The sequence below is a fragment of the Anas acuta genome, chromosome 11 (assembly GCF_963932015.1).
Source record: "Anas acuta chromosome 11, bAnaAcu1.1, whole genome shotgun sequence".
Classification (NCBI taxonomy): domain Eukaryota; kingdom Metazoa; phylum Chordata; class Aves; order Anseriformes; family Anatidae; genus Anas; species Anas acuta.
This window is the reverse complement of record NC_088989.1, coordinates 20,377,836-20,400,237: the sequence shown is the minus strand read 5'-3', so window position 1 is coordinate 20,400,237 and position 22,402 is coordinate 20,377,836. Positions and strand designations below refer to the sequence as shown.

Genomic DNA, 22,402 nt, shown 5'->3' with positions numbered 1-22,402 from the left:
GAAAAAAAGAAATTTTACCAGCTGGACTACCATCCCAATAATAGTTTAGAACGAGTGCCAATGCTGAATAGCCTAGTTAAGTTTAAAAATAAAAATAAAAATAAAAATCCACTGCTCTCATCTCATACTAGGGAATAATTCTGGACTGATATGGTATCATCTGTATAATTCTCCTAGAAGCTTGTAGTATATACATAAATATGCGTGCACACACAAACACACACACTCTACTGAAACAGCATCAGTCTCACTGAGAACTGTTTCCTGAATAAAAGTGGCAGATTTCCAATGCAGTACTTCTAAAGATCTCCACTGAGGGCCTTCTACACATTATACTGAGTTACAAACCGCTGAACATAAAACAGGATCCATTTCTTTTATCTCCAAGCAACCAGAGATGCTCGTGGCAAATAAGGCATTTGTAAGTGCTAGGATTTTTTCTTTAACAGCACTGTAAAATGAAGAGATATTTCTGAGCTTTTTAACCTGACTTATCTTCATTTCTAACTTTGACGCTGTATGAAAACTTAATGTTTACCCTAAATAACAATGAAATTACAGTGCAACATCCCTATATAAATGGAAAGTATTTACTTCATTCTGGACACTTCGCATGGTAGAGTCCGAGAAGCTTCCATAATCTAGGCAATTTTCAAATTATTTTTAAGGTGTTACATTGATTAAAAAAAAAAAAAAAAAAAAAAAAAAAGGCAGAGAAAGGGAGGTGCAGGCATTTATTTATTTATTTTTGGGGGGGGAGAAGGGAAGAGGAGCAGTAGAGTACACACGCATGAAGCCTGTACACCAAGTGCCGAACAGAATCCCAGGTTTAGCTTCTGAGTTTGAAAGACTGTGAGACTTTGAAGTTATTAGTTTTACAGATAAGGCATGGATCTTCTGGGATCATTGTAACGCTTGTTTGTTATTCATCATTTCTACTTTGTTGTAACTACCCTTCTCACAGAGAACATGAAAAGATTCTGCATAAAAGAGAAACCTTGGGAGAAATAACCTGCAGTTCACTCCTCCTTACCTCATATTGCAACGAAGACCAGGACAGTTGACAGGTAAGCAGGTAACACCAACTGCTTGAAAAGCTGGGAAAAGTTTGAGGGGAATCGTATGTCTTCACTAACGGGGCAATCTTTTTCATGTCTTGCCTAGGCATGGATTAGTTTAGCTAGGCTTAGCCTGCCTCAGCTTAGAACCACTGCAATGTTGAAAACAAAGGTTTGGTCCAGAGACCAAAAGAAGAACCTGATAAAGGCTGCTCCCCAGAAGCATTCCCATGCCTTCTTCCCAAGCAGTGTCTCTAATAGAGAATTTAGCATCATCAGTCATGAAAAGCTTGTCTGAATATAATCGCGCAGCTCTTTCTATACATAATTAAGAAGGTTATATCAACCTTATTCTCAGACAAAGGCTTTGGTCAGTCCCACTGGAAAGCAAGGAAGTGATGGGATGGCCATTATCCAGCTGAAAGACAAGCTTGTCAATCAGGCTTGGAGTACTGCCCTTCAGGACTTCTAGAAGACTATTTTTAGGAAGAAAAGAGGGAAGAGATTTCTAAACTAGACAAAAACAAACACATAGGCACAAATCAATTCTAACTTAACTGTTTTCTATTGTTTCTCTATAGTGTCTCATCTTCCCTTAGATACTCCTATGCTGACTAATTTACCACTTATCAGGTGATGTTGAAACCAACAGAACACTTGATTTTTCTTTTAAAAGCTGTTAGCTATTGTTGACCAGTTTCAGTCTTCCTCCTCCTTCAGTTGGAATCACCAGCTTCTTTCAGTATATTTTAATACCAAGAAATTTTAATACCAAACTGCTGGTGGCTGTTTGTATGCATATGTTAGTTTGGCAACCTCGAAATAGATCATCGCTTTTATTCAAGAGAGGAGAACTATGCACTGATCAGTAAGTTACCAAAGATACCAAATTAGACTGAAGTCTTGGGACAAGAAAATAAAGGAAGAAATAGTTGTTAAATTGTATAACATTTTGATTCACAGACAAGTGTTTTAATATTCTGTAGCTTACTTCATGACTAATGGCCTTCTTTACAAAAAGACCAGCAAACATGAATAAATTTATGATGGTACGATATGGAATATGTTTCTCTTTACTAACAAACAAGCTAGAAAAGCATTCCATACTACAATATACTTTCATGGGAAATACTGCAAGAATGGCCTATAGTCAGGAACTGTGTTCTGAACCATTACTACATGTAGGTGTATGTAATGCAGTATGATTAGCAACAATATGCACAAACAGTATTTAAATATCTAGAGATCATCTTATGTAAAGTCATTATTAGCATTTGTCCAGGAATTACTGTTTTTACCTTCTGCAAATAAAGTTACCGAGCAATAGTAGTATTACAGTGAAATGATACATTTAAAATGAGAAACTTGTGATATTGTGAAATCTGCTGAAAGGCATAGCTGACAAAGCCCTAAATATTGTAAATTCCATGTGGATATTCTGTTTACTTGTGATATAGAAGAAGCAGATATAAAGCTGTTACTTTATCAAGATGATTTTTTTTTTCTTAATTCCCCCTTTCATTACCAAAGAAATAATATATAGTACAAGATCTCAGAAATACAGAAAACCAGACACTGGGGCAGCGGAGTAGTGGCAGTATAGAAAAGCAACTCTCCTATTAATAGAAGTATCTACCACAGTGACATGGAGAATGAAAAAAAGCTTGTTAAACAAGCAATAGAAAAAGTATTTTAAAAATGCAGGTTAGGGGGAGACTGCTTCAAAATGGAAGCTTTTGGGTTACTTATCAGAAAAATTTCAGTCTCAACTGAAATAGTTAGAAAAAAAAATCAGACCAAATGAGTAAGAACAAAAACATCATGACTGGATAATTTTCCTCTCAAAAACTTCTAAAAAAACATAGCTTGAAATTGTTGAGCTATTAACAGTGATGCGTACAGTCTCATTTAAAACCATTACATACAGAAACCTTACTTGTCTCAGGAATTTCTGAAGATGAGGAGTGCTGGATGTAGTACCATGTATTAATTTCATTCCCTAAACATCCCCTATTAGTCAGTGTCAGAGCTAAGTTTTAGGGCTTAACTGTAACCCAGTACAGCTGCTGTAAGGCACTGATCCTCCACTAAGGTAAAATCTTGCTGAAACACTGTTGTTTCCAGCAATACCAAGTTCATTTTCTGGCACATCCAAATAGAAAGTAAAATCTTGACATTTAACTTCCTCAACTAATCACAGTGCTTAAATTATTGATAAAAATAACCTTTGAGTCCTTTTTAGAGACATGAATACTTTCTGCATTTACATAAAAAAAATTATGTAGACTAGAAGTCAATAGCTCAGTACAAACATGTTGGTCTATTTTAGGCAGATACATACATGCAGTATTTTGATATAAAAAGAAAACTGAGTGCTTGATTCTGCCCTTTGGAAGATCTGTGTCTGTCCAAGCTGAAAAGGTCTCTGCAGTCACTATGCACAATTAGGACAGCAGACCAGAGGCCAGATTTAGCCCTCCAAACAAAGAATTTCTAAGTACATCTTTGATTTTTCTTTCAGTTATTCCCAGCAATGAACGTTACCACAAACCACATAGCACACATTAGACCGTGGGTTACCTCCTATGCAAAATCACAGCTAGCACATATAAGCTAAAATGTCATTTTTTTCCTTAGGTATAGTACATTTGCATAGATATAGCACCAAGTTCTTGAGTAATCATCAAAACATCACATACATTAATGGCAAATACAGCATCATCCAGATACTGCTGAAATAAAGGGAAACTATTCACTGATTTTAATGTATTTTGAAATGTTATTTTTCATTACTGAAATCTCACCATTTATTAAAAAAAAAAAAAAAATCTTAGTATGGGATGAAAAAACCTACTAGGAAAAAAAAAAAAAAAATATATATATATATATATTTTTTATATATATATATATATATATATATATAAAACATTCTTGATTCCAGCTACTTTGGTAAAGCTCAATATGCATGTAATACCTAATTTACAAGTTATAGAATTATTCCTCAACATTTTTACAAACATAACATAGTTACTGACAGCATATACTGTTTTGAAGCCTTAATACTTCTTAAAAACTCATCAGCTCAAGTTTTGCCTCTCTCATTTTTACATAATTTTGCTCTAACGTGTACTTGTCTATACGCCTGCAAAGGTGAATGAATTTTTCGACCTTCTTGGGAGCATAACCTTTAGTATTTTGTATTAAGGCAATAATCGCATAACCTTTAGTATTTTGTATTAAGGCAATAATCGCTTGTTCATTGGCAGCAGCCCTGTAGTAGTCTGTGTACTTATTAGATCTATGAAAGATGACTGAGAAAAACCTATTTTCGGTAGTTTTTCATTCTCTATAGAGAACTCCATATGACCACTAGAAAATATACAGTTTCCCAAGTTGAAAGAACTTCAGCTACTGTGAAGGGGGTATTATAGAACTAATTAGTGTACTGGTATATGTTTAGAGGAAAAAGGACAGGATAACTTAGGCTCTTATATCCTGAGGATTCCCTGTTCTCCCTTCACATCCTCAAAAAGTATTATAATATGAAGCTAATGTTTCAGGCTCACCTTGCATGCTGAGTGTGACCCTGTGTTGGATCACCCAGGGCACTGAATGCTGCTTGTCCGTTAAGGAAATGCCTCCTCTAGATAAACACAAGTACACACATGCCCCTGGCCAAGAAAACTCAAGTGTCTTGATTCTACATGGCCTTCAATAATTTAGTGAAGAGCAAGCATCAGCACTATACCCTACAATTACGCAGGCTATGAGTACGCAGCCAATAATGAAGAAACACAAATTTTTAAGGTCATTGATACCTGATGAGGTTACTCATCACTTCATATCCTTCCCAAAATTCTTTTCAGCTCACAGAAGAATAGATGAGCTTCCACTACTTGGCAAGATAAAACTTACATTGTTATCATGAAGAAAAAAAAAAAAGTTACCAATGTGGAGCCCAGTCCAGCTTATATCTTCTTATATCTTTAGTTATATCTTCTGGCATGCACTTGGGTAAACTTTTCTTTTCTCTGACTTATAAACAAAATTTTAAAAAATAACAAAAAAATCTGCACTATGAAGATGCCAATTCTAAGTAATTAACTAAAAGTAACATTAATTCTTTATTACAGATGAAATCTTTGAGTAATAATGTTAAATATCTTGTACTTCTGCAAAAGCAAATTCAGAGATATTTTATGGTTTCAGTAGTATTTCACAGTTGCATATCAAAGAGAAAGATAACATCACTATTTATCTTTTAACACAAAATGCTGGAGTACAGAATTTCAACCAACATTCCCGAAAGCAGAATCTTGCTATCCAGAAAGCATGCTGCTCCAGCTATTGCTACAGGAGGCTGACACAGTTCACCATTTTTCAACATCACCATCTTGACTTAAATATACCTACTTCATAGGCAGAATTCATATTTTCATACTTCCACAAAGCAATCTAGCTACAAAATAATGCATCTTTTCTAATGTTTCGCTCTATTCCTTAGAAAACACATTTATATTGATAATGTTATATGAAGGCTATTGACACATCCTTGACAGTTGAAAAGATTATCACTTCTTAAACAATAAAAAATAGCTACAGGACAGAAGCCCTCAAGCACAGAACTTTAAACCATCTCTTCAAATACTTCCAGCATCCTCAGCCCGGAAATCTATAACTAACTCAGTTGTAGTGTTTCATTTGCCTGAAGGTTATCTACAAAAACACCTGTATTTTGTTTCCTCTATACTTGTTTAAAGGCAAGAAAAAGACAATTCTAGTGTGTTTATGATTCACATTACTTAACCCTTCAATGGAAGTTTCTATTCACTGAACACATGCTAGCATCAAGGCCTCCAAATCACCTGTAAACCTTCACCCTGTTTTCACTAGAACTGAACAAAGCACATTCAAAGCAATCTAACATAGCCATATACTTGTTCAAAGAACAAATTCAGATCATTTATTAAAGCAAGGTGCAAGATTAAAATGCACTGTCTTTGTGCAGTTGCTCTTTAAGTTGGTTTTCTCCCCATTAACCTTTGCAGTTGTTACTTCTCTTGATACTTTCTGAAACACCCTCATTCACAAACACAGAAAAGGGGACAAGAAACCCACTCACTAAGTGGGTTCAGATGACCAAAAATAAATAAATAAATAAATAAATTAAAAAAATGTGTGCCTCAGATGACAATTTCTCTAATCCAAGTTTTAGCTGATGAGCTAACTTTACTGAAAGTTTCCATTAAAAAAATGTCTTGAATCTTATTTCACCTACACCTTTTATCTGGCATTAATTTCCAATCCTGCACTTAATGCCCTAGTAACTATTAAAAAAAAAAGAAACTTGCTTCCTTTTAATTTGCTTGATCTTCAAGCAGAAGTCCTCACATGATTGCAGAATTTGCACTGCCCAATAAAGGGGTATCACAGAATCACAGAATTTCTAGGTTGGAAGAGACCTCAAGATCATCGAGTCCAACCTCTAACCTAACACTAACAGTCCCCACTAAACCATAACCCTAAGCTCTACATCTAAACGTCTTTAAAAGACTTCCAGGGATGGTGACTCCACCACTTCCCTGGGCAGCCTGTTCCAATGCCTAACAACCCTTTCGGTAAAGAAGTTCTTCCTAACATCTAACCTAAAACTCCCCTGGCGCAACTTTAGCCCATTCCCCCTCGTCCTGTCACCATGCATGTGGGAGAACAGACCAACCCCCACCTCACTACAGCCTCCTTTAAAGTACCTGTAGAGAGCAATAAGGTCGCCCCTGAGCCTCCTCTTCTCCAGGCCGAACAATCCCAGCTCCTTCAGCCGCTCCTCGTAGGACTTGTTCTCCAGGCCCCTCACCAGCTTCGTCGCCCTTCTCTGGACCCACTCAAGCACCTCGATGTCCTTCTTGTAGCGAGGGGCCCAAAACTGAACACAGTACTCGAGGTGCGGCCTCACCAGAGCCGAGTACAGGGGGACGATCACCTCCCTAGCCCTGCTGGTCACACTGGTTCTGATACAAGCCAGGATGCCGCTGGCCTTCTTGGCCACCTGAGCACACTGCTGGCTCATATTCAGCCGACTATCCACCATCACTCCCAGGTCCTTCTCTGCATGGCAGCTCTCCAACCACTCATCTCCCAGCCTGTAGCTCTGCTTGGGGTTATTGCACCCCAGGTGCAGGACCCGGCACTTGGCCTTGTTAAACTTCATGCAGTTGACCTCAGCCCATCAGTGCAGCCTATCCAGATCCTCCTGCAGAGCCTTCCTACCCTCGAGCAGATTGACACACGCACCTAGCTTGGTGTCATCTGCAAACTTACTGAGGGTGCACTCAATGCCCTCGTCCAGATCATTGATGAAGATATTAAAGAGGACTGGCTCCAGCACCGAGCCCTGGGGAATGCCACTGGTGACCGGCCTCCAACTGGATTTCATTTACCACGACTCTTTGGGCCCGGCCATCCAGCCAGTTTCCAACCCAACGAAGCGTGCTCCAGTCCAAGCCATGAGCAGCCAGTTTTTTGAGGAGAATGCTGTGGGAGACGGTGTCAAAAGCCTTGCTGAAGTTAAGGTAGACCACATCCACAGCCTTTCCCTCATCCACCCAGCACGTCACTTTGTCATAGAAGGAGATCAGGTTCGTCAAGCAGGACCTGCCTTTCATAAACCCATGCTGACTGGGCCTGATCGCCTGCTTGCCCTTCAAGTGCCGCATGATGACTCTCAGGATCTTCTCCATGAGCTTCCCTGGTACTGAGGTCAAACTGACAGGCCTGTAGTTTCCCGGGTCAGTCCTCTGGCCCTTCTTGTAGATGGGCGTCACGTTTGCTAGCCGCCAGTCAACTGGGACATCCCCCGATAGCCAGGACTGCTGATAAATGATGGACAGTGGCTTGGCCAGCTCCTCTTCCAGTTCTCTCAGTACCCTCAGGTGGATCCCATCCGGCCCCATCAACTTGTGCACATCCAAGTGCTGTAGCAGGTCGCCAACCAGTTCTTCGTGGATAGTGAGGGCCACATCCTGCTCCCCATCCCCTTCCACCAGCTCAGGGTACTGGGTATCCAGAGAATGACCGGTATTGCCGCTAAAGACTGAGGCAAAGAAGGCATTAAGCACCTCCGCCTTTTCCTCATCTCTTGTAACTAAGTTTCCCCCCACATCCAGTAAAGGATGGAGATTCTCCTTAGTCCTCCTTTTTGTGTTGATGTATTTATAAAAACATTTTTTGTTATCTTTAACGGCAGTAGCCAGATTGAGCTCCAGATGAGCTTTGGCCTTCCTAATTTTGTCCCTGCACTGCCTCACAACATCCTTATAGTCCTCCTGAGTGGCCTGCCCACTTTTCCAAAGATTATAAACCCTCTTTTTTCTCCTAAGCTCAAGCCACAATTCTCTGTTGAGCCAGGCTGGTCTTCTTCCCCGCCAGCTAGTCTTTGGACATGTGGGGACAGACCGTTCCTGCGCCATTAAGATTTCCCTCTTGAAGAGCGCCCAGCCTTCCTGGACTCCTCTGCCCTTCAGAACCGCCTCCCAAGGGACTCTACCAACTAGTGCCCTCAGCAGCACAAAGTCAGCCCTCCGGAAGTCCAATATAGAGGTTTTACTGGTCCCCTTCCTGGCCTCGCCAAGAATAGTGAACTCCACCATTTCATGGTCACTCTGTCCAAGAAGTATATACAACCCCACCCAATACCTCAGCTCTAGCACTCACTGAATGAAAATGAATACTTAGGTCCTGGGTTTGAGCTTCCATACAAATATTTAAAATAATTATTTGGGCGCAATAGGTATCTAATATTTAGATCAACAGCAATATTTCTGCAAGGGTTTCTACAAATAGATTTGCATCTGCATGTCACATGACCATGCTAAAAACACCTCATGTGGAACCATCCCACCGGCTGGATAGTTCATACAACCATGTTTGTGAATACTCCATATATCATGCTTTCTTCTGCTCTGTGCAGTTCCTGCTGACTGGGATACTGCCTGGGTTCATTCACAGATCACCTGTTCAAGGAAGTCACCGAACTTCCCACCAAACCCTGAGGGGTGCTTGTGTTACTAATATACCAAACAGGAGACTAACATTAGCGTTTTTAGATACACACAATACACATGGAAGCTTGCTGTATCCTCTGAGACATCTAACATTAACTCCCCCGAATTTCCTTTCCTACTGCTATTTACCTAAATGTCACTGCTTTTGCTGTATCACTATGGGAACAGCGGCGGTTCCTTCTGTTCCTGTATTGCCACTACCAATCACTTTCTCTTCACCAAAATTCACTGCCAAAATTTCTACGTTCAACCTTGAAATATAGCCTCTGACAACAAAATTAATGCCGAGTTTCTCATGTTCACCACTGTTAGCTAAGTAATCTCCAATTAAAGAAAAAGTAACAAACTGTTTTTAAGAGAACACCTCAGACCACATTCTAGTGATTATACAAACCCTGTCACCATATCTGAACATTTTATAGCCTCAATCTTACTCTTTCTTTTGATGCCCTTTTAGAGCAGAAAAAGGTTTATAGGTAGAAAAGTAAAATACTAACAACATAAATAGCCCATCAAAGAACACACAAGAAGTTGGGAGCAAGCTCCAAAAAAAGTGTTCATTGCTGAATTTTTTGGCTACTGCCTTACCCCCCTTTTTTCTTGCCCTTTCCATTATGGCTCCAAACCATCATCTTTCCTCAACCAACATAGTTTTAGGGCTTAAAGAGGTATACACATACAGCATATTACTTCAAGAGTTTTTTTGTGTTTGTTTTTTTTTTGTTTGTTTGTTTTTTGTTTTGTTGTTGTTGTTGTTGTTTGGGGGGGGTCTTTTTTAACAGGAAGATCTTGTGAGATCAGCCTTCGCTACATCACAGTTTGTGATCCACATATTTTTCACCCTTAATAACATTCTCTTAGCCATACAGTGCTTAAGGAAACTGGATGTGAGAAGCAGCTAGCAGTATTTTACTACTAGAGAAGACAAAGTCCTCAAATACCTCACAAGTGCTGACAGACAAGGTCAGTGTGTGCTCAGTCTACCTGTGTTCAATCTGCATTAACTATGGGAGTGTTAAGCTCGCAAAGCCTCCAGTGAGTTTCAGTCTTCTTATTGTATTAAGCATACAGATGGCAGGCATGTCTGGTCTTAAGACGGGCTTACACCAACACATCCAAGACAACACAAACAAAATAGAATTGGCAACCAGTAAAATAGCATGGCCTCTGCAGAAACTACATTTTAGGGAATTTCTTTTAAGTTTGTTACTGTTTCATTATCATTAAGACAATATCTGAAAAATTTCAAGTACAATTCAACTCAGTACTAGAACATACTGGAGCTTTCTGTTCTGTATTGCACTTCAAGAGTGATAGAAGCTGAGGTACTTCTAAAGTCAGGAGACAAAACTTGCTCTGTTGGGCTAAATCAGGCCAGTCACAGACACTTCCTATCTTGAAGTATTCATCTTTGCTCTAGCAGTAGATCAGAATACAAACTGTAGTAAGCATAATTTAATAACTATATCTGGAAGTCTCTAGTAAGTTAAATATTGTATTTCAATACTGATTTTTCCATTTATTTTTTCTTCGGTCAGTGGCATCAAGAGATAGCGTCCTCATCTTAAAGAGCAGAACAAGATAGAAATAATTTTGTAGGTTTGTTTTTTTTTGTTTGTTTGTTTGTTTGTTTTTCTCTCAGCTTTTTCCTTTGCTATACCAAAGAAAGAAATTATTGAAGAGAAGCTACCTGAATTCGCAACTGTTGGGTCTTCTTGGGATGAAGCTAAGCATACAGTTATTTCAATACCAAATTAGGAGGAATAACTTACTTTTGCCACACTCCATCTGTATGTGTTTTAAAGGGCTCTGGATGGAGGGGGGAAAAAAAAAAAAAAAAAGGAATGGGACCCTAATAAATCCATGCAGAAAACTGCACTAGCAAAACTCTGATAAACATAATAGAGCTTCGGGGTGTTTGCCACTCAGTTCCTAGGAAGGACTGCATTTTTCTGATTAGCTGAGTGGCATAAGATGCAATGTTGCTGGTGGCTGCTACACCACTGGAAAGCAACTGTAGCCACTGTCAGCCAATACAGACAAGTGTAACAATTAACAATTTATATTCTTATATTGGAAACAGCTTTCTTGTCATTATGCCATGCAAATTTACAAATTCAACTGACTCTGTGCATTTTTGCATCACTTGGTCTTCTGCAAAAATTCACTGAAACCCGAAAGGATATCTCAGTACAATATACTTAAATGGGTAGTACTTAACAGCTTTGCATCATGTGAGAAAAAGGCATATCTAAAACAATTGGTCAAATGACTTTGTGAGCTGAACTGCTATCCTCAATTAAGATATCAAATGTTAGTCTCTTACAAAATACGCAATAACTATAGAAAGAATCAATTCTGGTCTTCTGCAAGCTCCTTGTCTAGCATCATCCTATCCACCACACTGTCCAGCACTGTATTATATGTTGTTTACCACATTAACAAATATCAAGGTTCAGATCTTTGATGATGATGTTATTATAACATAAGCCTTCAAAATTGCAAGCAGCTCTCAACCCACATGAATAGAGACCACACTGACAACAGGCAACAGTAACTGAGGAGTTAAACACTGCTTGAATTTTTAGTCATGCAAAAGTAAAAATTTATATATTTATATATTTTTAATATTTTTTAATATTATCAAATACCTTTTAATAGTAACTAAGAAAAAAAAAATACCATTTCAGGACTCTGTAAGTATATCCATGCAAACAAGTCAGTCTGCTCAATCTGCTCATCATTTCAGTTTTGTATTATCAACCACTACAGAACTATCTTACACTCCCTACTAACCTTGAATATGTAAATGATGCATCCTGTCCAGCTGTGTTGATTTCATTGAAAACATAATTTTCATATTTAAGTTTTGAACATAAATCTCACTTCTTTATTTAAAGCTTAGCTTTAAATGCTAAAAACAAGTACCAAGATTTCTGAGAAGAATCGCACTGTTTAATCAAGGCGTTCTTCAGGAATGGAAGTCTAAAAAAAAAATAAGAAACAACATCAACATCAAGTTGCTAAATCAGCACTACCAAGTGAATTTTATACCAGCAATTACTAAGGGCATCCTCTCAATCTTCATTGAAAGGCAGGGGTGAGGGAGGGTATTTTAATTGTAATCCATTAAATGTAGATTTTATTGCAGAGTATTGCACAGTAACCAAAAAAAAAAAAAAGACTAGCACTGAAAAGCAAATCCATCCTAATTAATATTCTCCCACTATCTCAGTAAATTCACTTAACCCTTCTTTATGTCCCTGTCCTTTTAGATGGTCCACCAGAAGTGAAAGGTTTTGGTGCCTGACAGCAGGATAAGCAAATATGAACTCATGCAAAATGAATGATAAAGCAAATCACATATTCAATTAACCAACCCGGAAAATAGTTTGTAATTAAACCTCACCAGATTAGAAAATACATTATAGTTTATCTTAACTAAGATGCATGTGTCTTTTGAAGCAACCAGGGACTGGCTTTTCAAAGCCACTCAGAACTTCTCCATTTCTGCTGAAATGAAGCAAGCAAACAGGTCGTGACCAATGCTTCCAAAAGCCATGGAACCAAACTCTGTCAGATTTCAAGACACAGACAGAGAGAGAGAGACACACACACACACAAAAAAAAAAAAAAAAAAAAAAAAAAAAAAAAAAAACAGGTCGTCTCAGCACATAACATGATTCTCTTAAGTTTTAAAACTCTGGAGTTTTTAAAACAGCTTCTGTAAAGCAAACCTAAATAATATTTTGACTATCTACTTTTGGCATGGCACTGGTACCTAGCAACATGTAAAGGTTCTCTACATGTTCATTCACTGAGCACATTCTAGAATTGTAATTTTCAGGGTTTCCTCTACTGTAAAAACTATTGTCAAGAAATAAAACTATGGATTATAATTGTGTTAAATTCACATACTAGTAATTGTAGTAAATTAGTTTACTGTCTATTTAAACCATCTTAATTACTGTTTTTATAACCTCGGTGTGTTTGTATTTTTTTCAGAGCATTTAAAAGTCATCTTGTATTCTCACTATTCCAGTAGTTTGCATGAGAAGTACAAACTTCTCCCATTCATCTTATATGTTTACTTTTAAACTTTAATGACAACAATATTAGTGTCAGACCTAACTATTTTCCCACCAACTGTTCAACTGTTACAGTATCTAATAAAACTAGCTGGTAGATTTGGAAGGACGCACATTTATATTTATTAGGACCAGACGACACTTGAAAGTTTTGCAGGCACACCTTTATCATGCATGGGGTAAGGGCAAAGGGAAAGGCAATAAAACCTCACAGCTCTTCCCAGAACAATTAAACTAACAAAACCATCATCTACCAGTGCGGTACTATTCTGTCTGGGAGACTGACTTTAGGCTATAATAGAAAAAGAACTTTCTGGTATATGCTCATCTCCCTAGGCATTTTGCCAGTAAAGCACTACCAGCAAATCTTTTTAAGGAGACAAGCCCTTAGCAGGAATTCCCCACAGGAACAAGCTTGCAACTTTGAACATGGAAAAAAAAAAAAAAAAAAAAAAAAAAAAAAAAAAACACTTTATTTCAAATGGGAATGATTAAGTACATCTTTTGGGGGGCCTTCTGGTTTGGATAATTTGATGGTTATCTCCTGTATTTAAATATATATATATATATATATATTTTTTTCCAATGTCTTTAACTAAAACCTTTAAAATTAAATTGTGGAGCTCCTTTTCCTACCCTTGCAAACTGAATAGACTTTTTTTTAATCTGTGTTGAAATAGCCAGATCCTAAGCTGTATCGGGGCTTGCAAAAATTGCAAAAATAACTAGTCTGTTATTGACAAACTGCTACAGACCCAGGTGACCCTTCTACCAGCTGGAAATTGCCAGTCATCTTGCTCACATCTTTCTTCCAGAAATGTCCCTTTTCCTGAGCCAGAGAATGAAGTAAAAGCTTTCTTCATTTACCATTAAAAATGGACTTGACATATAGCAACTCTTTACCAAGAATGAGGAAGACCTCACTGTTGGATGCTACTAGCACAGTGCAGAGCCTAAGAAGTGACTGCAGGACAAAGTGGGTGCAAAATTCTACCAATGTAGAATTTTTCATTTTACTTTGCAGGGATGTCCATTACAAAGCAAAAGAAAAGTTCAAAAAACTAGGATCTGCACTGATAACAAGTCAAACCAATCCATAACTATTTATCAATGCGTACTATCGGAAGCTTGGGCTGGCAGTAATAGAAGAAAATTGAAATGTGAAGATAGGGCTGAGTGGAGCATTTTTAAATGATCCCCTTGCCAAAGTGTCATCCAGTAAGGAATTATTGCAGCTGTACAAAGGTTACTTGCCAATGTGCAGTCTCAGCTAAAAACACAACAGCTTTATTATTTATTTTGAGCAAAATAAGTCAGGCTGCTACAACAGTTACTTCAAGTTGTTTTTTTAAATGAGATACCAGCGTAATCGAGGTACAGAAAAAGAGACCCAAGCCCCAAAGTTCCCTCAGCTGAAAAACACAGCAAATAAATACAAGTAGAAATCTTTCTAAAATACATCACAGAATATTTGTTAATTAAACAATTTATTATTTACTGTGTGTTTAAAACCAACAACATTCTACACAAATATTGTCAGATAAACTACATGTAGAGGATAACTAGGTGCAAGGTAGAATCCCAAAACCTTGTCAATGGATGGATTAGTCAGTCATGTGGCCTGAGGACTGAATGAGTCATGGGGTTGCTAATGAGATAAGGATAGGAAGCCTGACACCTTATGTCAGGAGTTCACTGGTTCTTCTCAGAGCACTCTCCTGCTGTGACCTAGATTGAAGGCACAAGTAACAGTGCAGGTACAACACTGGCTTTCCTGTTGGAGGTCACTGAAAGATTCACCTAAATCTACTTACAGAGGAAATGTTTGCTACAAACAGTAGCTTTCCGTAGCAGGGTCCCCCCACTAAGGCTCTCCCAGTCCCAGCTGCCTTGAAAAGTTTGGAGAAAGAAAAGGAGGTGTTGTGGGCCATCAGCTCACCAGCCCTGTAAGCACAGGCTGGGCAGACCTTTTAATGCAGAACTTCACCTTTCAAGAGAGTTCCCCATTGACAACCATAATCAGAAATAAGGCTGAAGAACCTGTTATCAGGGGCATAGAGTCTTCAGTTCTCGTTAGGGTCCCTCATGGGGACCTCATAGGCTCCCGTTAGCCCCTTGTGTATGTGACTTCGCACTTGCCAATTTGCTGCAATATATGCAAGTCCCTCAAAATGGGAGCCTTGAATCTCTTCAAGTAGAACAGTCTCACCAGTGAAAACTCTTGGAGTCTAGACACAAGAGATGCAAACAACTCAAACTTCAGTGCTCTATTTTTCATAGACTCAGCATGGACACCTTATTGTTCACACTTCAAAAAAAATAATAATAACCAAAGATGTCTCAATGTCTTGATCACAGGAGAAATCCCTACCTGTGCTGTGCCAGTCTGCCTGCATACTGCAGAGTAAAATATGGTGCTAATCTAACCCATGGGTTAGATTGCCTCCTACCCAAGTAAGTAGGAGGCAAAGCACAAGACAGTCTGAGAGAACAGAACATGGTACAGCAGGATGATACAAGAAAAAAAATGAGGTAGGAGAGTGAGATAGAGCAAAGCATGCTGCAGAAGAGGCCAAGTGGAAGAGTAAACACAGAAGGAAGACAGAGGGCAGAGACAAAAGATAATGAGAAACAGAAATAAGCGGGAAGTTGAAGACAAAAGACATGAAAATAAATAAAACAGATGAGGAAAAAAAAAAAAAAAAAGGCAGAAAAGGCAGAAATAGAAGAAATATACAGGAAATTCATCCTGCCAGAAACAGCTTCTTATCAAGTGCAGACAAGAGACACTGCCAAAAGAAGAGCTGAATCAAACATGAAAAGTTCAGATCACCTGAAACTTCAAGGCAGATAAAAAAAAACTACATCTAACTCCGAATGAAATAGTGGGCTTATGAGGATTCAGCCCAGAGTATACTGGCCCTATCCTCCTGCTGCAGCAAAAGAAAAAGTTTCCCAGATCAATAATAGTTTCTCCAAACTACTTGCAGAAGAACTGTACCAACTTGTGAAAATGTCAATTGGTCAGTGCTTACTCAGTTAAGTAGAATAAGGGACCAAGTTCAATAACTCTTGGAAGCTCATTAGTCTGTATAGTACTCTGTGCACAACAGACCATAATGACAGAACTGCTCCATTCAAGGAATAGTTGATCTCTTTCTCCTGCCTCTCCCAGAACACAGAAGAAACACATCAAAGTGTTTCTGACTGCTTTCTGGATACGTTTTCCCATGGAACACAGAACTGTCACACCTGTAAGTGGCCAAGCACAGTCCATTCAGAATATAACTCCACATTTCTGATCCACACACATCAGGAAACATGCTCAAACTGGTTCTCAATTAAGCTTGAAGATTTCTAAGTTATCTTATGTGATCGTGTTTCACATCATACTTGAATCCAAAGTACTGGCTTAACAAAGGAAGTTGGGCTACACTAGTTGAGAAAAAATGTCAGCAAAATACCTGAGAAAGATACAAGGACACAGATCAATGGTTAGTGCATTTCATGATGTATAACCCTAGTCATAAGGAAAGACAACACTGCTTCTGCCAGAGTAATTTATTACATCAGGTAGACAGGATGTGTCAATACATTCCCTTTTCTGGCTCAAGTCTGCCCCAGCACATGGCAGTACTTGAGCAAGCCTAGTGGAGTTACTTAAAATTAACAAGAGGCAAATTTAAATAGCCAAATTCTAAACCATATGTACACTTAGAGGTCTTCAAGACCTCTTTTCCTAAAATAGATAGAGAACTCTTATTAAAAAATAAAATAACAAAAAAAATACAAAGGTAATGTATTTTTGCTTAAACCAACCTGTTCACATTAGTTAAAATAACATCAGGGACAAAAACGTCCATTGCTTTCTAAATGCTAACACATTGCAGAATTAGGTCAGATACCAGCCTAACAAAACTAATGCTAAAAATATTTATTTCAAAATGATTAGCCTCTAACACAAGTAATTATATTACCCTTTTCATGTAATGCTTTTTGAAAGTTGTTATTACCAAATCTCTTGTTGGATTGGCAGCTATTGAGATCTGTGCCCTCAATTTCTCACAGAGGGGGGAAAATTAAGAGAGATAAGACTGTTGGCTGGCTAGATACACAGCTGCATAAATAATTCTTTACGTTGACCTGAATTATTCTGCCTTTCGCTAGCATATTTTTTTTGTCATCCATAGATGCTTAATCTTGATTAACAAAAATATATTCAATGGATCATATGAATAGAATGTGGTTGGTTCCCCCCTTCCCATCCCCCGCCTCCCCCCCCCCAAAAAAGTAATTAATCTTACACACCACACAATGCACAAACATCTCTAAAAGTAGAAAACCTCATATCAGCATAAATTTTCCATCCAAAGTAGTCCAAAATTACCTACTTACTGATCTGGCATTCAATTTTTGTTCTGAAGACACCCTCCCAACCACAGCTCAAAAAAAAATGAGTCCCATAGACTTTGAGAACTCAAAGGATTGCTGAGGTCTAGTTACTATTTCAAAATATCTTTTAATGTAAACGATGAAACCACTCTAATGTAAATTCAAATCACCTTTAAGAGTGATAGCCTCTTATTAATAAAATTAATAAATTAATTATTAAATAAATTAATTGATTGATTAAATTAATTAATAACATATTAATTATAAATTAATAAAATAGCAACTAAAAGGAAAATATTTTACATAATATTTTCAAGTACAACACAGGTATACTATTTTTAATGGAAGAAATACAGCTCTACAAAGTACAGCAATATCATCCTCTTTAAAAAACACTTAGAAGTAACTGCTTTTAAAATTCACGTTGCTATTCTTATCACTTCAAAATGTATTGCTGTAAAGTTTCCCACCATTCTCTTCTCATCTAATAATATATACAGCTAAATAACACCATTAAAAATTGAAAATAGATTAGATAAGCATACTAGGAAAGACAGTAAAACTTCAGAAGGACTGAAAAAGGCATGTCTAAAACAACAGAAATTTAAATCAAGGTTTTTAATACCATACCTCTATACACACACAGTATAACATTAATTTACATTCTCTTCCAAATAATTTTACTGCTGAAAAATATCTGGTTTTAAAGATATGACATAAGGGAACACATTAAAAATAAAACAATTCCACATTCTGGATATATTTTATTCCAAAGTATCACTGCATACCAGTTTTTTGACTGAAATTGTTACACTTAATACGGTCTCAAACACTAGCAACTAATCTTGACCATCAAGATAAAAGAACATCATTATAAAACAAAAATTCAAGAGTACTTACCAAATTATGATTAGTTGAATTAGAATCATCTTCTGGGAATGGGATGTAAACAGCTAAGGCCACACAATTGGCAAAAATAGACAGTAGTATAAATATGTCAAATGGTCTGGAAAATCCTGTTAAGGAATCCATGAATTCTAAGCGCCTACTAACTTTCAAGCCTAGCTCTTTTTTCAGTTCTAACACTCAAACAGGTCTTAGGTCTCAGGCAATCTTTTGACTGATAACTGTGACAAACACTCAATCACCTCCAGCTATATCACTACACCATATTATTTTCCATCACACTGATGTTTCAACATGCTGCTCTTTTCTGCAAAGGGGAGAAGACTTACTGTTGCTGCCACAGAGCGCTTTTTATTAAGTTCTAGAGATTAATTTAATTACATACTCTTAAATCAATATGCAGGTTAACATGCTAGATAAGGAATATTTATGGAGCTATTTTGTCTTCATATGCTAACATTAAGTCTCATTAACTAACAGAAATGTGTTTATCCAAAGGAAGAAAATCATTTGGTATCTAGTTCATAGTAAGATGAGAATGATTCCCAACAAATCACAACTGTTCTCCTGTAGAGAGCTGGAATGTTGTATAATGCACACAGAAAACTCTGAGCCCCTTTCATGTCTTGGACAGCTGAACACCTGAACAGTTTTGCTTTGGCCAGAACCAATGAAAGTTTAGGTGAGTAGACTGGCTACGAGAATGTCATTGCTGTCTTGGCAGCCATACATACTGGGAGGCTTTAGGCTTTCACATGGGATGGCAGGAACTACAGCTACATTTTTAACAACATGTCTAGATGAATACAGTTGAAATCTGGAGATATTTTTCCTCCAGGAAAAGAAAGGCATTTCTTAAAATTCAGCCTTATGAAGTTTATTCTCCAGCTTATCATCGATTTGCCTTTCACTGAATAATATTTAATTATCTTCTTCTAGTTAAAAATATGGGGGTACTCAGATAAAACTACTTTTGGAAGTTTGTAAACAAAGCATTTGGGACTTGACTTCCCCCCCCCCCCCCCCATTTCAGTGCACAGCTTCCTCATATATGCCCATAAAATTTCCATAAAAGATCGAGCAAAGAGCACTGCATATAATTTTGTTTCCTCAAAAACAATTTTGTCAATTTAGAATAGACTTTTTATGATGAAAACACCTATTAAGCTCACATGCCCTTTAAGATCTTGTAAATTTCGTTTGTTGACATCTCAGTTTGTAAACTCAAGGGCTGAGTTTACCTTCACAAAAGCCCATCAACATCAACAGTCATTACAAAATAAAGTTAGAATACACATCTCAAAAAGCAGTGTTCTCCAGACTGAAATGGACAATATCAGTGCAAGACTGACAAGCTTGTTTTATGATACAGTGCTAGCAGGACAAATTCTGCCCTGAGTTATTCCACTCTAGACCCATAGTAATTTCATTTCACTGACCTTAGCCAAGGAGATGCCGATTTACTGAAATTAGTTGGACTTCTACCAGTGTAAATGAAAGTGGAATCTGTTTCATTATCTTTAATTAAGCTCAAAGAATTGGGAAAAAAGAAAAACAACAACAACAAAAAAAAAGCCCTATAAATGAGAAATATTTCCTACTGAAAGTGGTTGGGTGTGCTGCTTAAAATAACAAAATGAATTTTACTTTGTTAGTCTACTCTTGTAAATAGCTCTCTCTTGCTACAGGGATATTGCCACAACTAACAGGCAAGTGTTTTTATCCTTGTACTTCAACAAAGCTTCATTCTCTATTTCAAACTTTTTCTTGAGAATTAAAAAATATACCAAATCTACATGCTCTTTGTTCTTCCAAAGAAATCCACGTTCTTCCAAATCAGAACCACTGAACTGAAGATAAAGCAATTCTTCCAAGCACTCAAATCATGAACACATGCCAGTATATCTGATCCTGAATCTACAGCTGGACAAGCTTCCAAATGTTTGGTGGCAGACATACATGTATGTTGTAAATGTTCAGGCATTCATATGTAATTACAGTGAGTTTGTATTTTAGCTAAAAGCCTTCCTTGCATTTAGCAATTGGAAAACATCATTTTGAAATAACTTCTGCATTCATTCTACATCTACATTCATTGGCCCTAACACCTCACCACTATATAGAAGATACGGGTTTGACATCTTAGGTCAAAGGTCATCTCCCAATTAAAACCACTAGATGTACTCCTGTCTATTCAGCCTTATTTGGAAGAGCAATGAATTCAATATTGAGATTTGATGGAACATAACAGAAGCTTGCAAATGCCAAAAGTTAAGTTCAGAATGTGTTCCCCTCTCCCCCTAAGAAAAAATGAACCGCTATGAACTCTTCCCTGTCTTTGAAGTACTTACTTTAATGAAACAATACTCTACATCATTATGACACGGATTAAGAGGCTATCATTAACAGCAATTTACACAAAATTAACTACCATTAACGTTAATGAGTGTTACCCACACAGAGTTAAGTGAACTAACTGTCACTAGCTGTGACACTATCAGACATGGCAATACAATTCCTTTATCTATCTGGAAAACTCAAGTAACAGACAGTAAAATGAAACTGCATCAAAGGATACTTCCATTCTACTAGACTAATGCAGGCTCTTCGTATTGGATTGTTGAGGGATAAACAGAAAAGGGCACGGGGTGGCCGACTATTAGACGTATTACCCTGTTTTTTGCTCTTGGCATATTGCTGACGTTTTCTTTGGGACAGAGATCCTACAGGCTGGGTTGTGGTGGTACTCATATTTTGGGCAGCCTTTGCTTGTCTAGCAGCATCAATTGCAGCTTGCCAAGACAGAACAGTTTGCTTGGATGGTGCTGAACTGTTTGACTGAGTAGTTGGTCCGTCACCAGGGAGAGGAATTCTGGTGCTACTTGCATAGTTCGCCTCTGTGAGAGAAACGGAAAAAAAAAAGTACTTGTTTATAACTTTTTATGCTAGAATGTGTCACAGTGTTTTTGATGAAAAGATTATTTTAAGACCTCTTGCTGGTGTGATGCTTATATTATGTATATTATAGAGCATAAGTATATGCACATGTGTATGTATGTATGCGTACACACATACATGATTGAATATACAGGCATGAGTGTATATATATGATTCAACAGTAGCCAAAAGGTCTCAGGAACCAGCATTTATTTCATGTTCAACCTAAGTATCAAGGCAAGTGCTACACAAACACTTGACATTTTAATTCTTCCTTATTTTTTTTTCCTTCACGAACCGGATGGCAGCTCTTCTGTCAGCACGATAATGCAGTAAAACACACCTCCTCCTAATGACCAACTTGGCTGTGGTGCCTCAGCATTTACTATTTCCTCACCTCATCTTGATCGAAGGAGTAGTCATTTAAAATCCTTGCACGTTTTTCAATCGAGAACAACCAAGTGTACACCTCTTCCCCCAAAACATAAAACCCCAGAAGTCCTGTAAGCAAGTTAAATTTCGCACTGTTCTGTATTCTCAAAGAAAAATGCCTCCCACACAGGAAAACATAATATTGTCTGGTGGTAAATATGTTCATAAAGCTCTGCTATCTTGCACGCCAGAAATTACACCCATCAAACTACTGTAAAGGAATTTTATTTTATTTCTGCTTTTTCACAAGGTGTCACAAAATAAATCGCACCTTCTAAATAATATTTTAAGGCCTTTTTTTTATCCCGGATGACAGCAAAGCAGGCAAAACAACACCTCCTCGCACAGCTCTTTCCTCGCGAGCTGCCTGACTAGAGCAGCAGAGCCTCCTCCTACATGCACCTGTAGGAAGGAGACGCTCCTAAGTCAAACCCAAAACTTGAAGATGCCTGGGTGGGGAAAAAATGAAAGAACGGCACAGCATCCGCGCAGGGAACCGGGGCTGACGGGCGGAACGGCAGCGACACGC

At 37.8% G+C, this 22,402-nt stretch overlaps 1 protein-coding gene across 10 annotated transcripts in view; it reads right to left on the bottom strand.

Moving 5' to 3' along the window:
• CACNA1D (calcium voltage-gated channel subunit alpha1 D) overlaps positions 1–22,402 on the bottom strand; it is a 244,308-nt gene that overhangs the window by 170,753 nt on the left and 51,153 nt on the right. For all 10 annotated transcript variants that reach the window (XM_068694613.1, XM_068694612.1, XM_068694614.1 and 7 more), the window contains exons 2-3: positions 21,083–21,401; positions 18,499–18,604 (exon numbers count right to left, since the gene is read on the bottom strand). In XM_068694613.1, the coding sequence (XP_068550714.1) occupies positions 18,499–18,604; positions 21,083–21,401 (425 nt within the window). The remainder of the gene's footprint in view (positions 1–18,498; positions 18,605–21,082; positions 21,402–22,402) is intronic.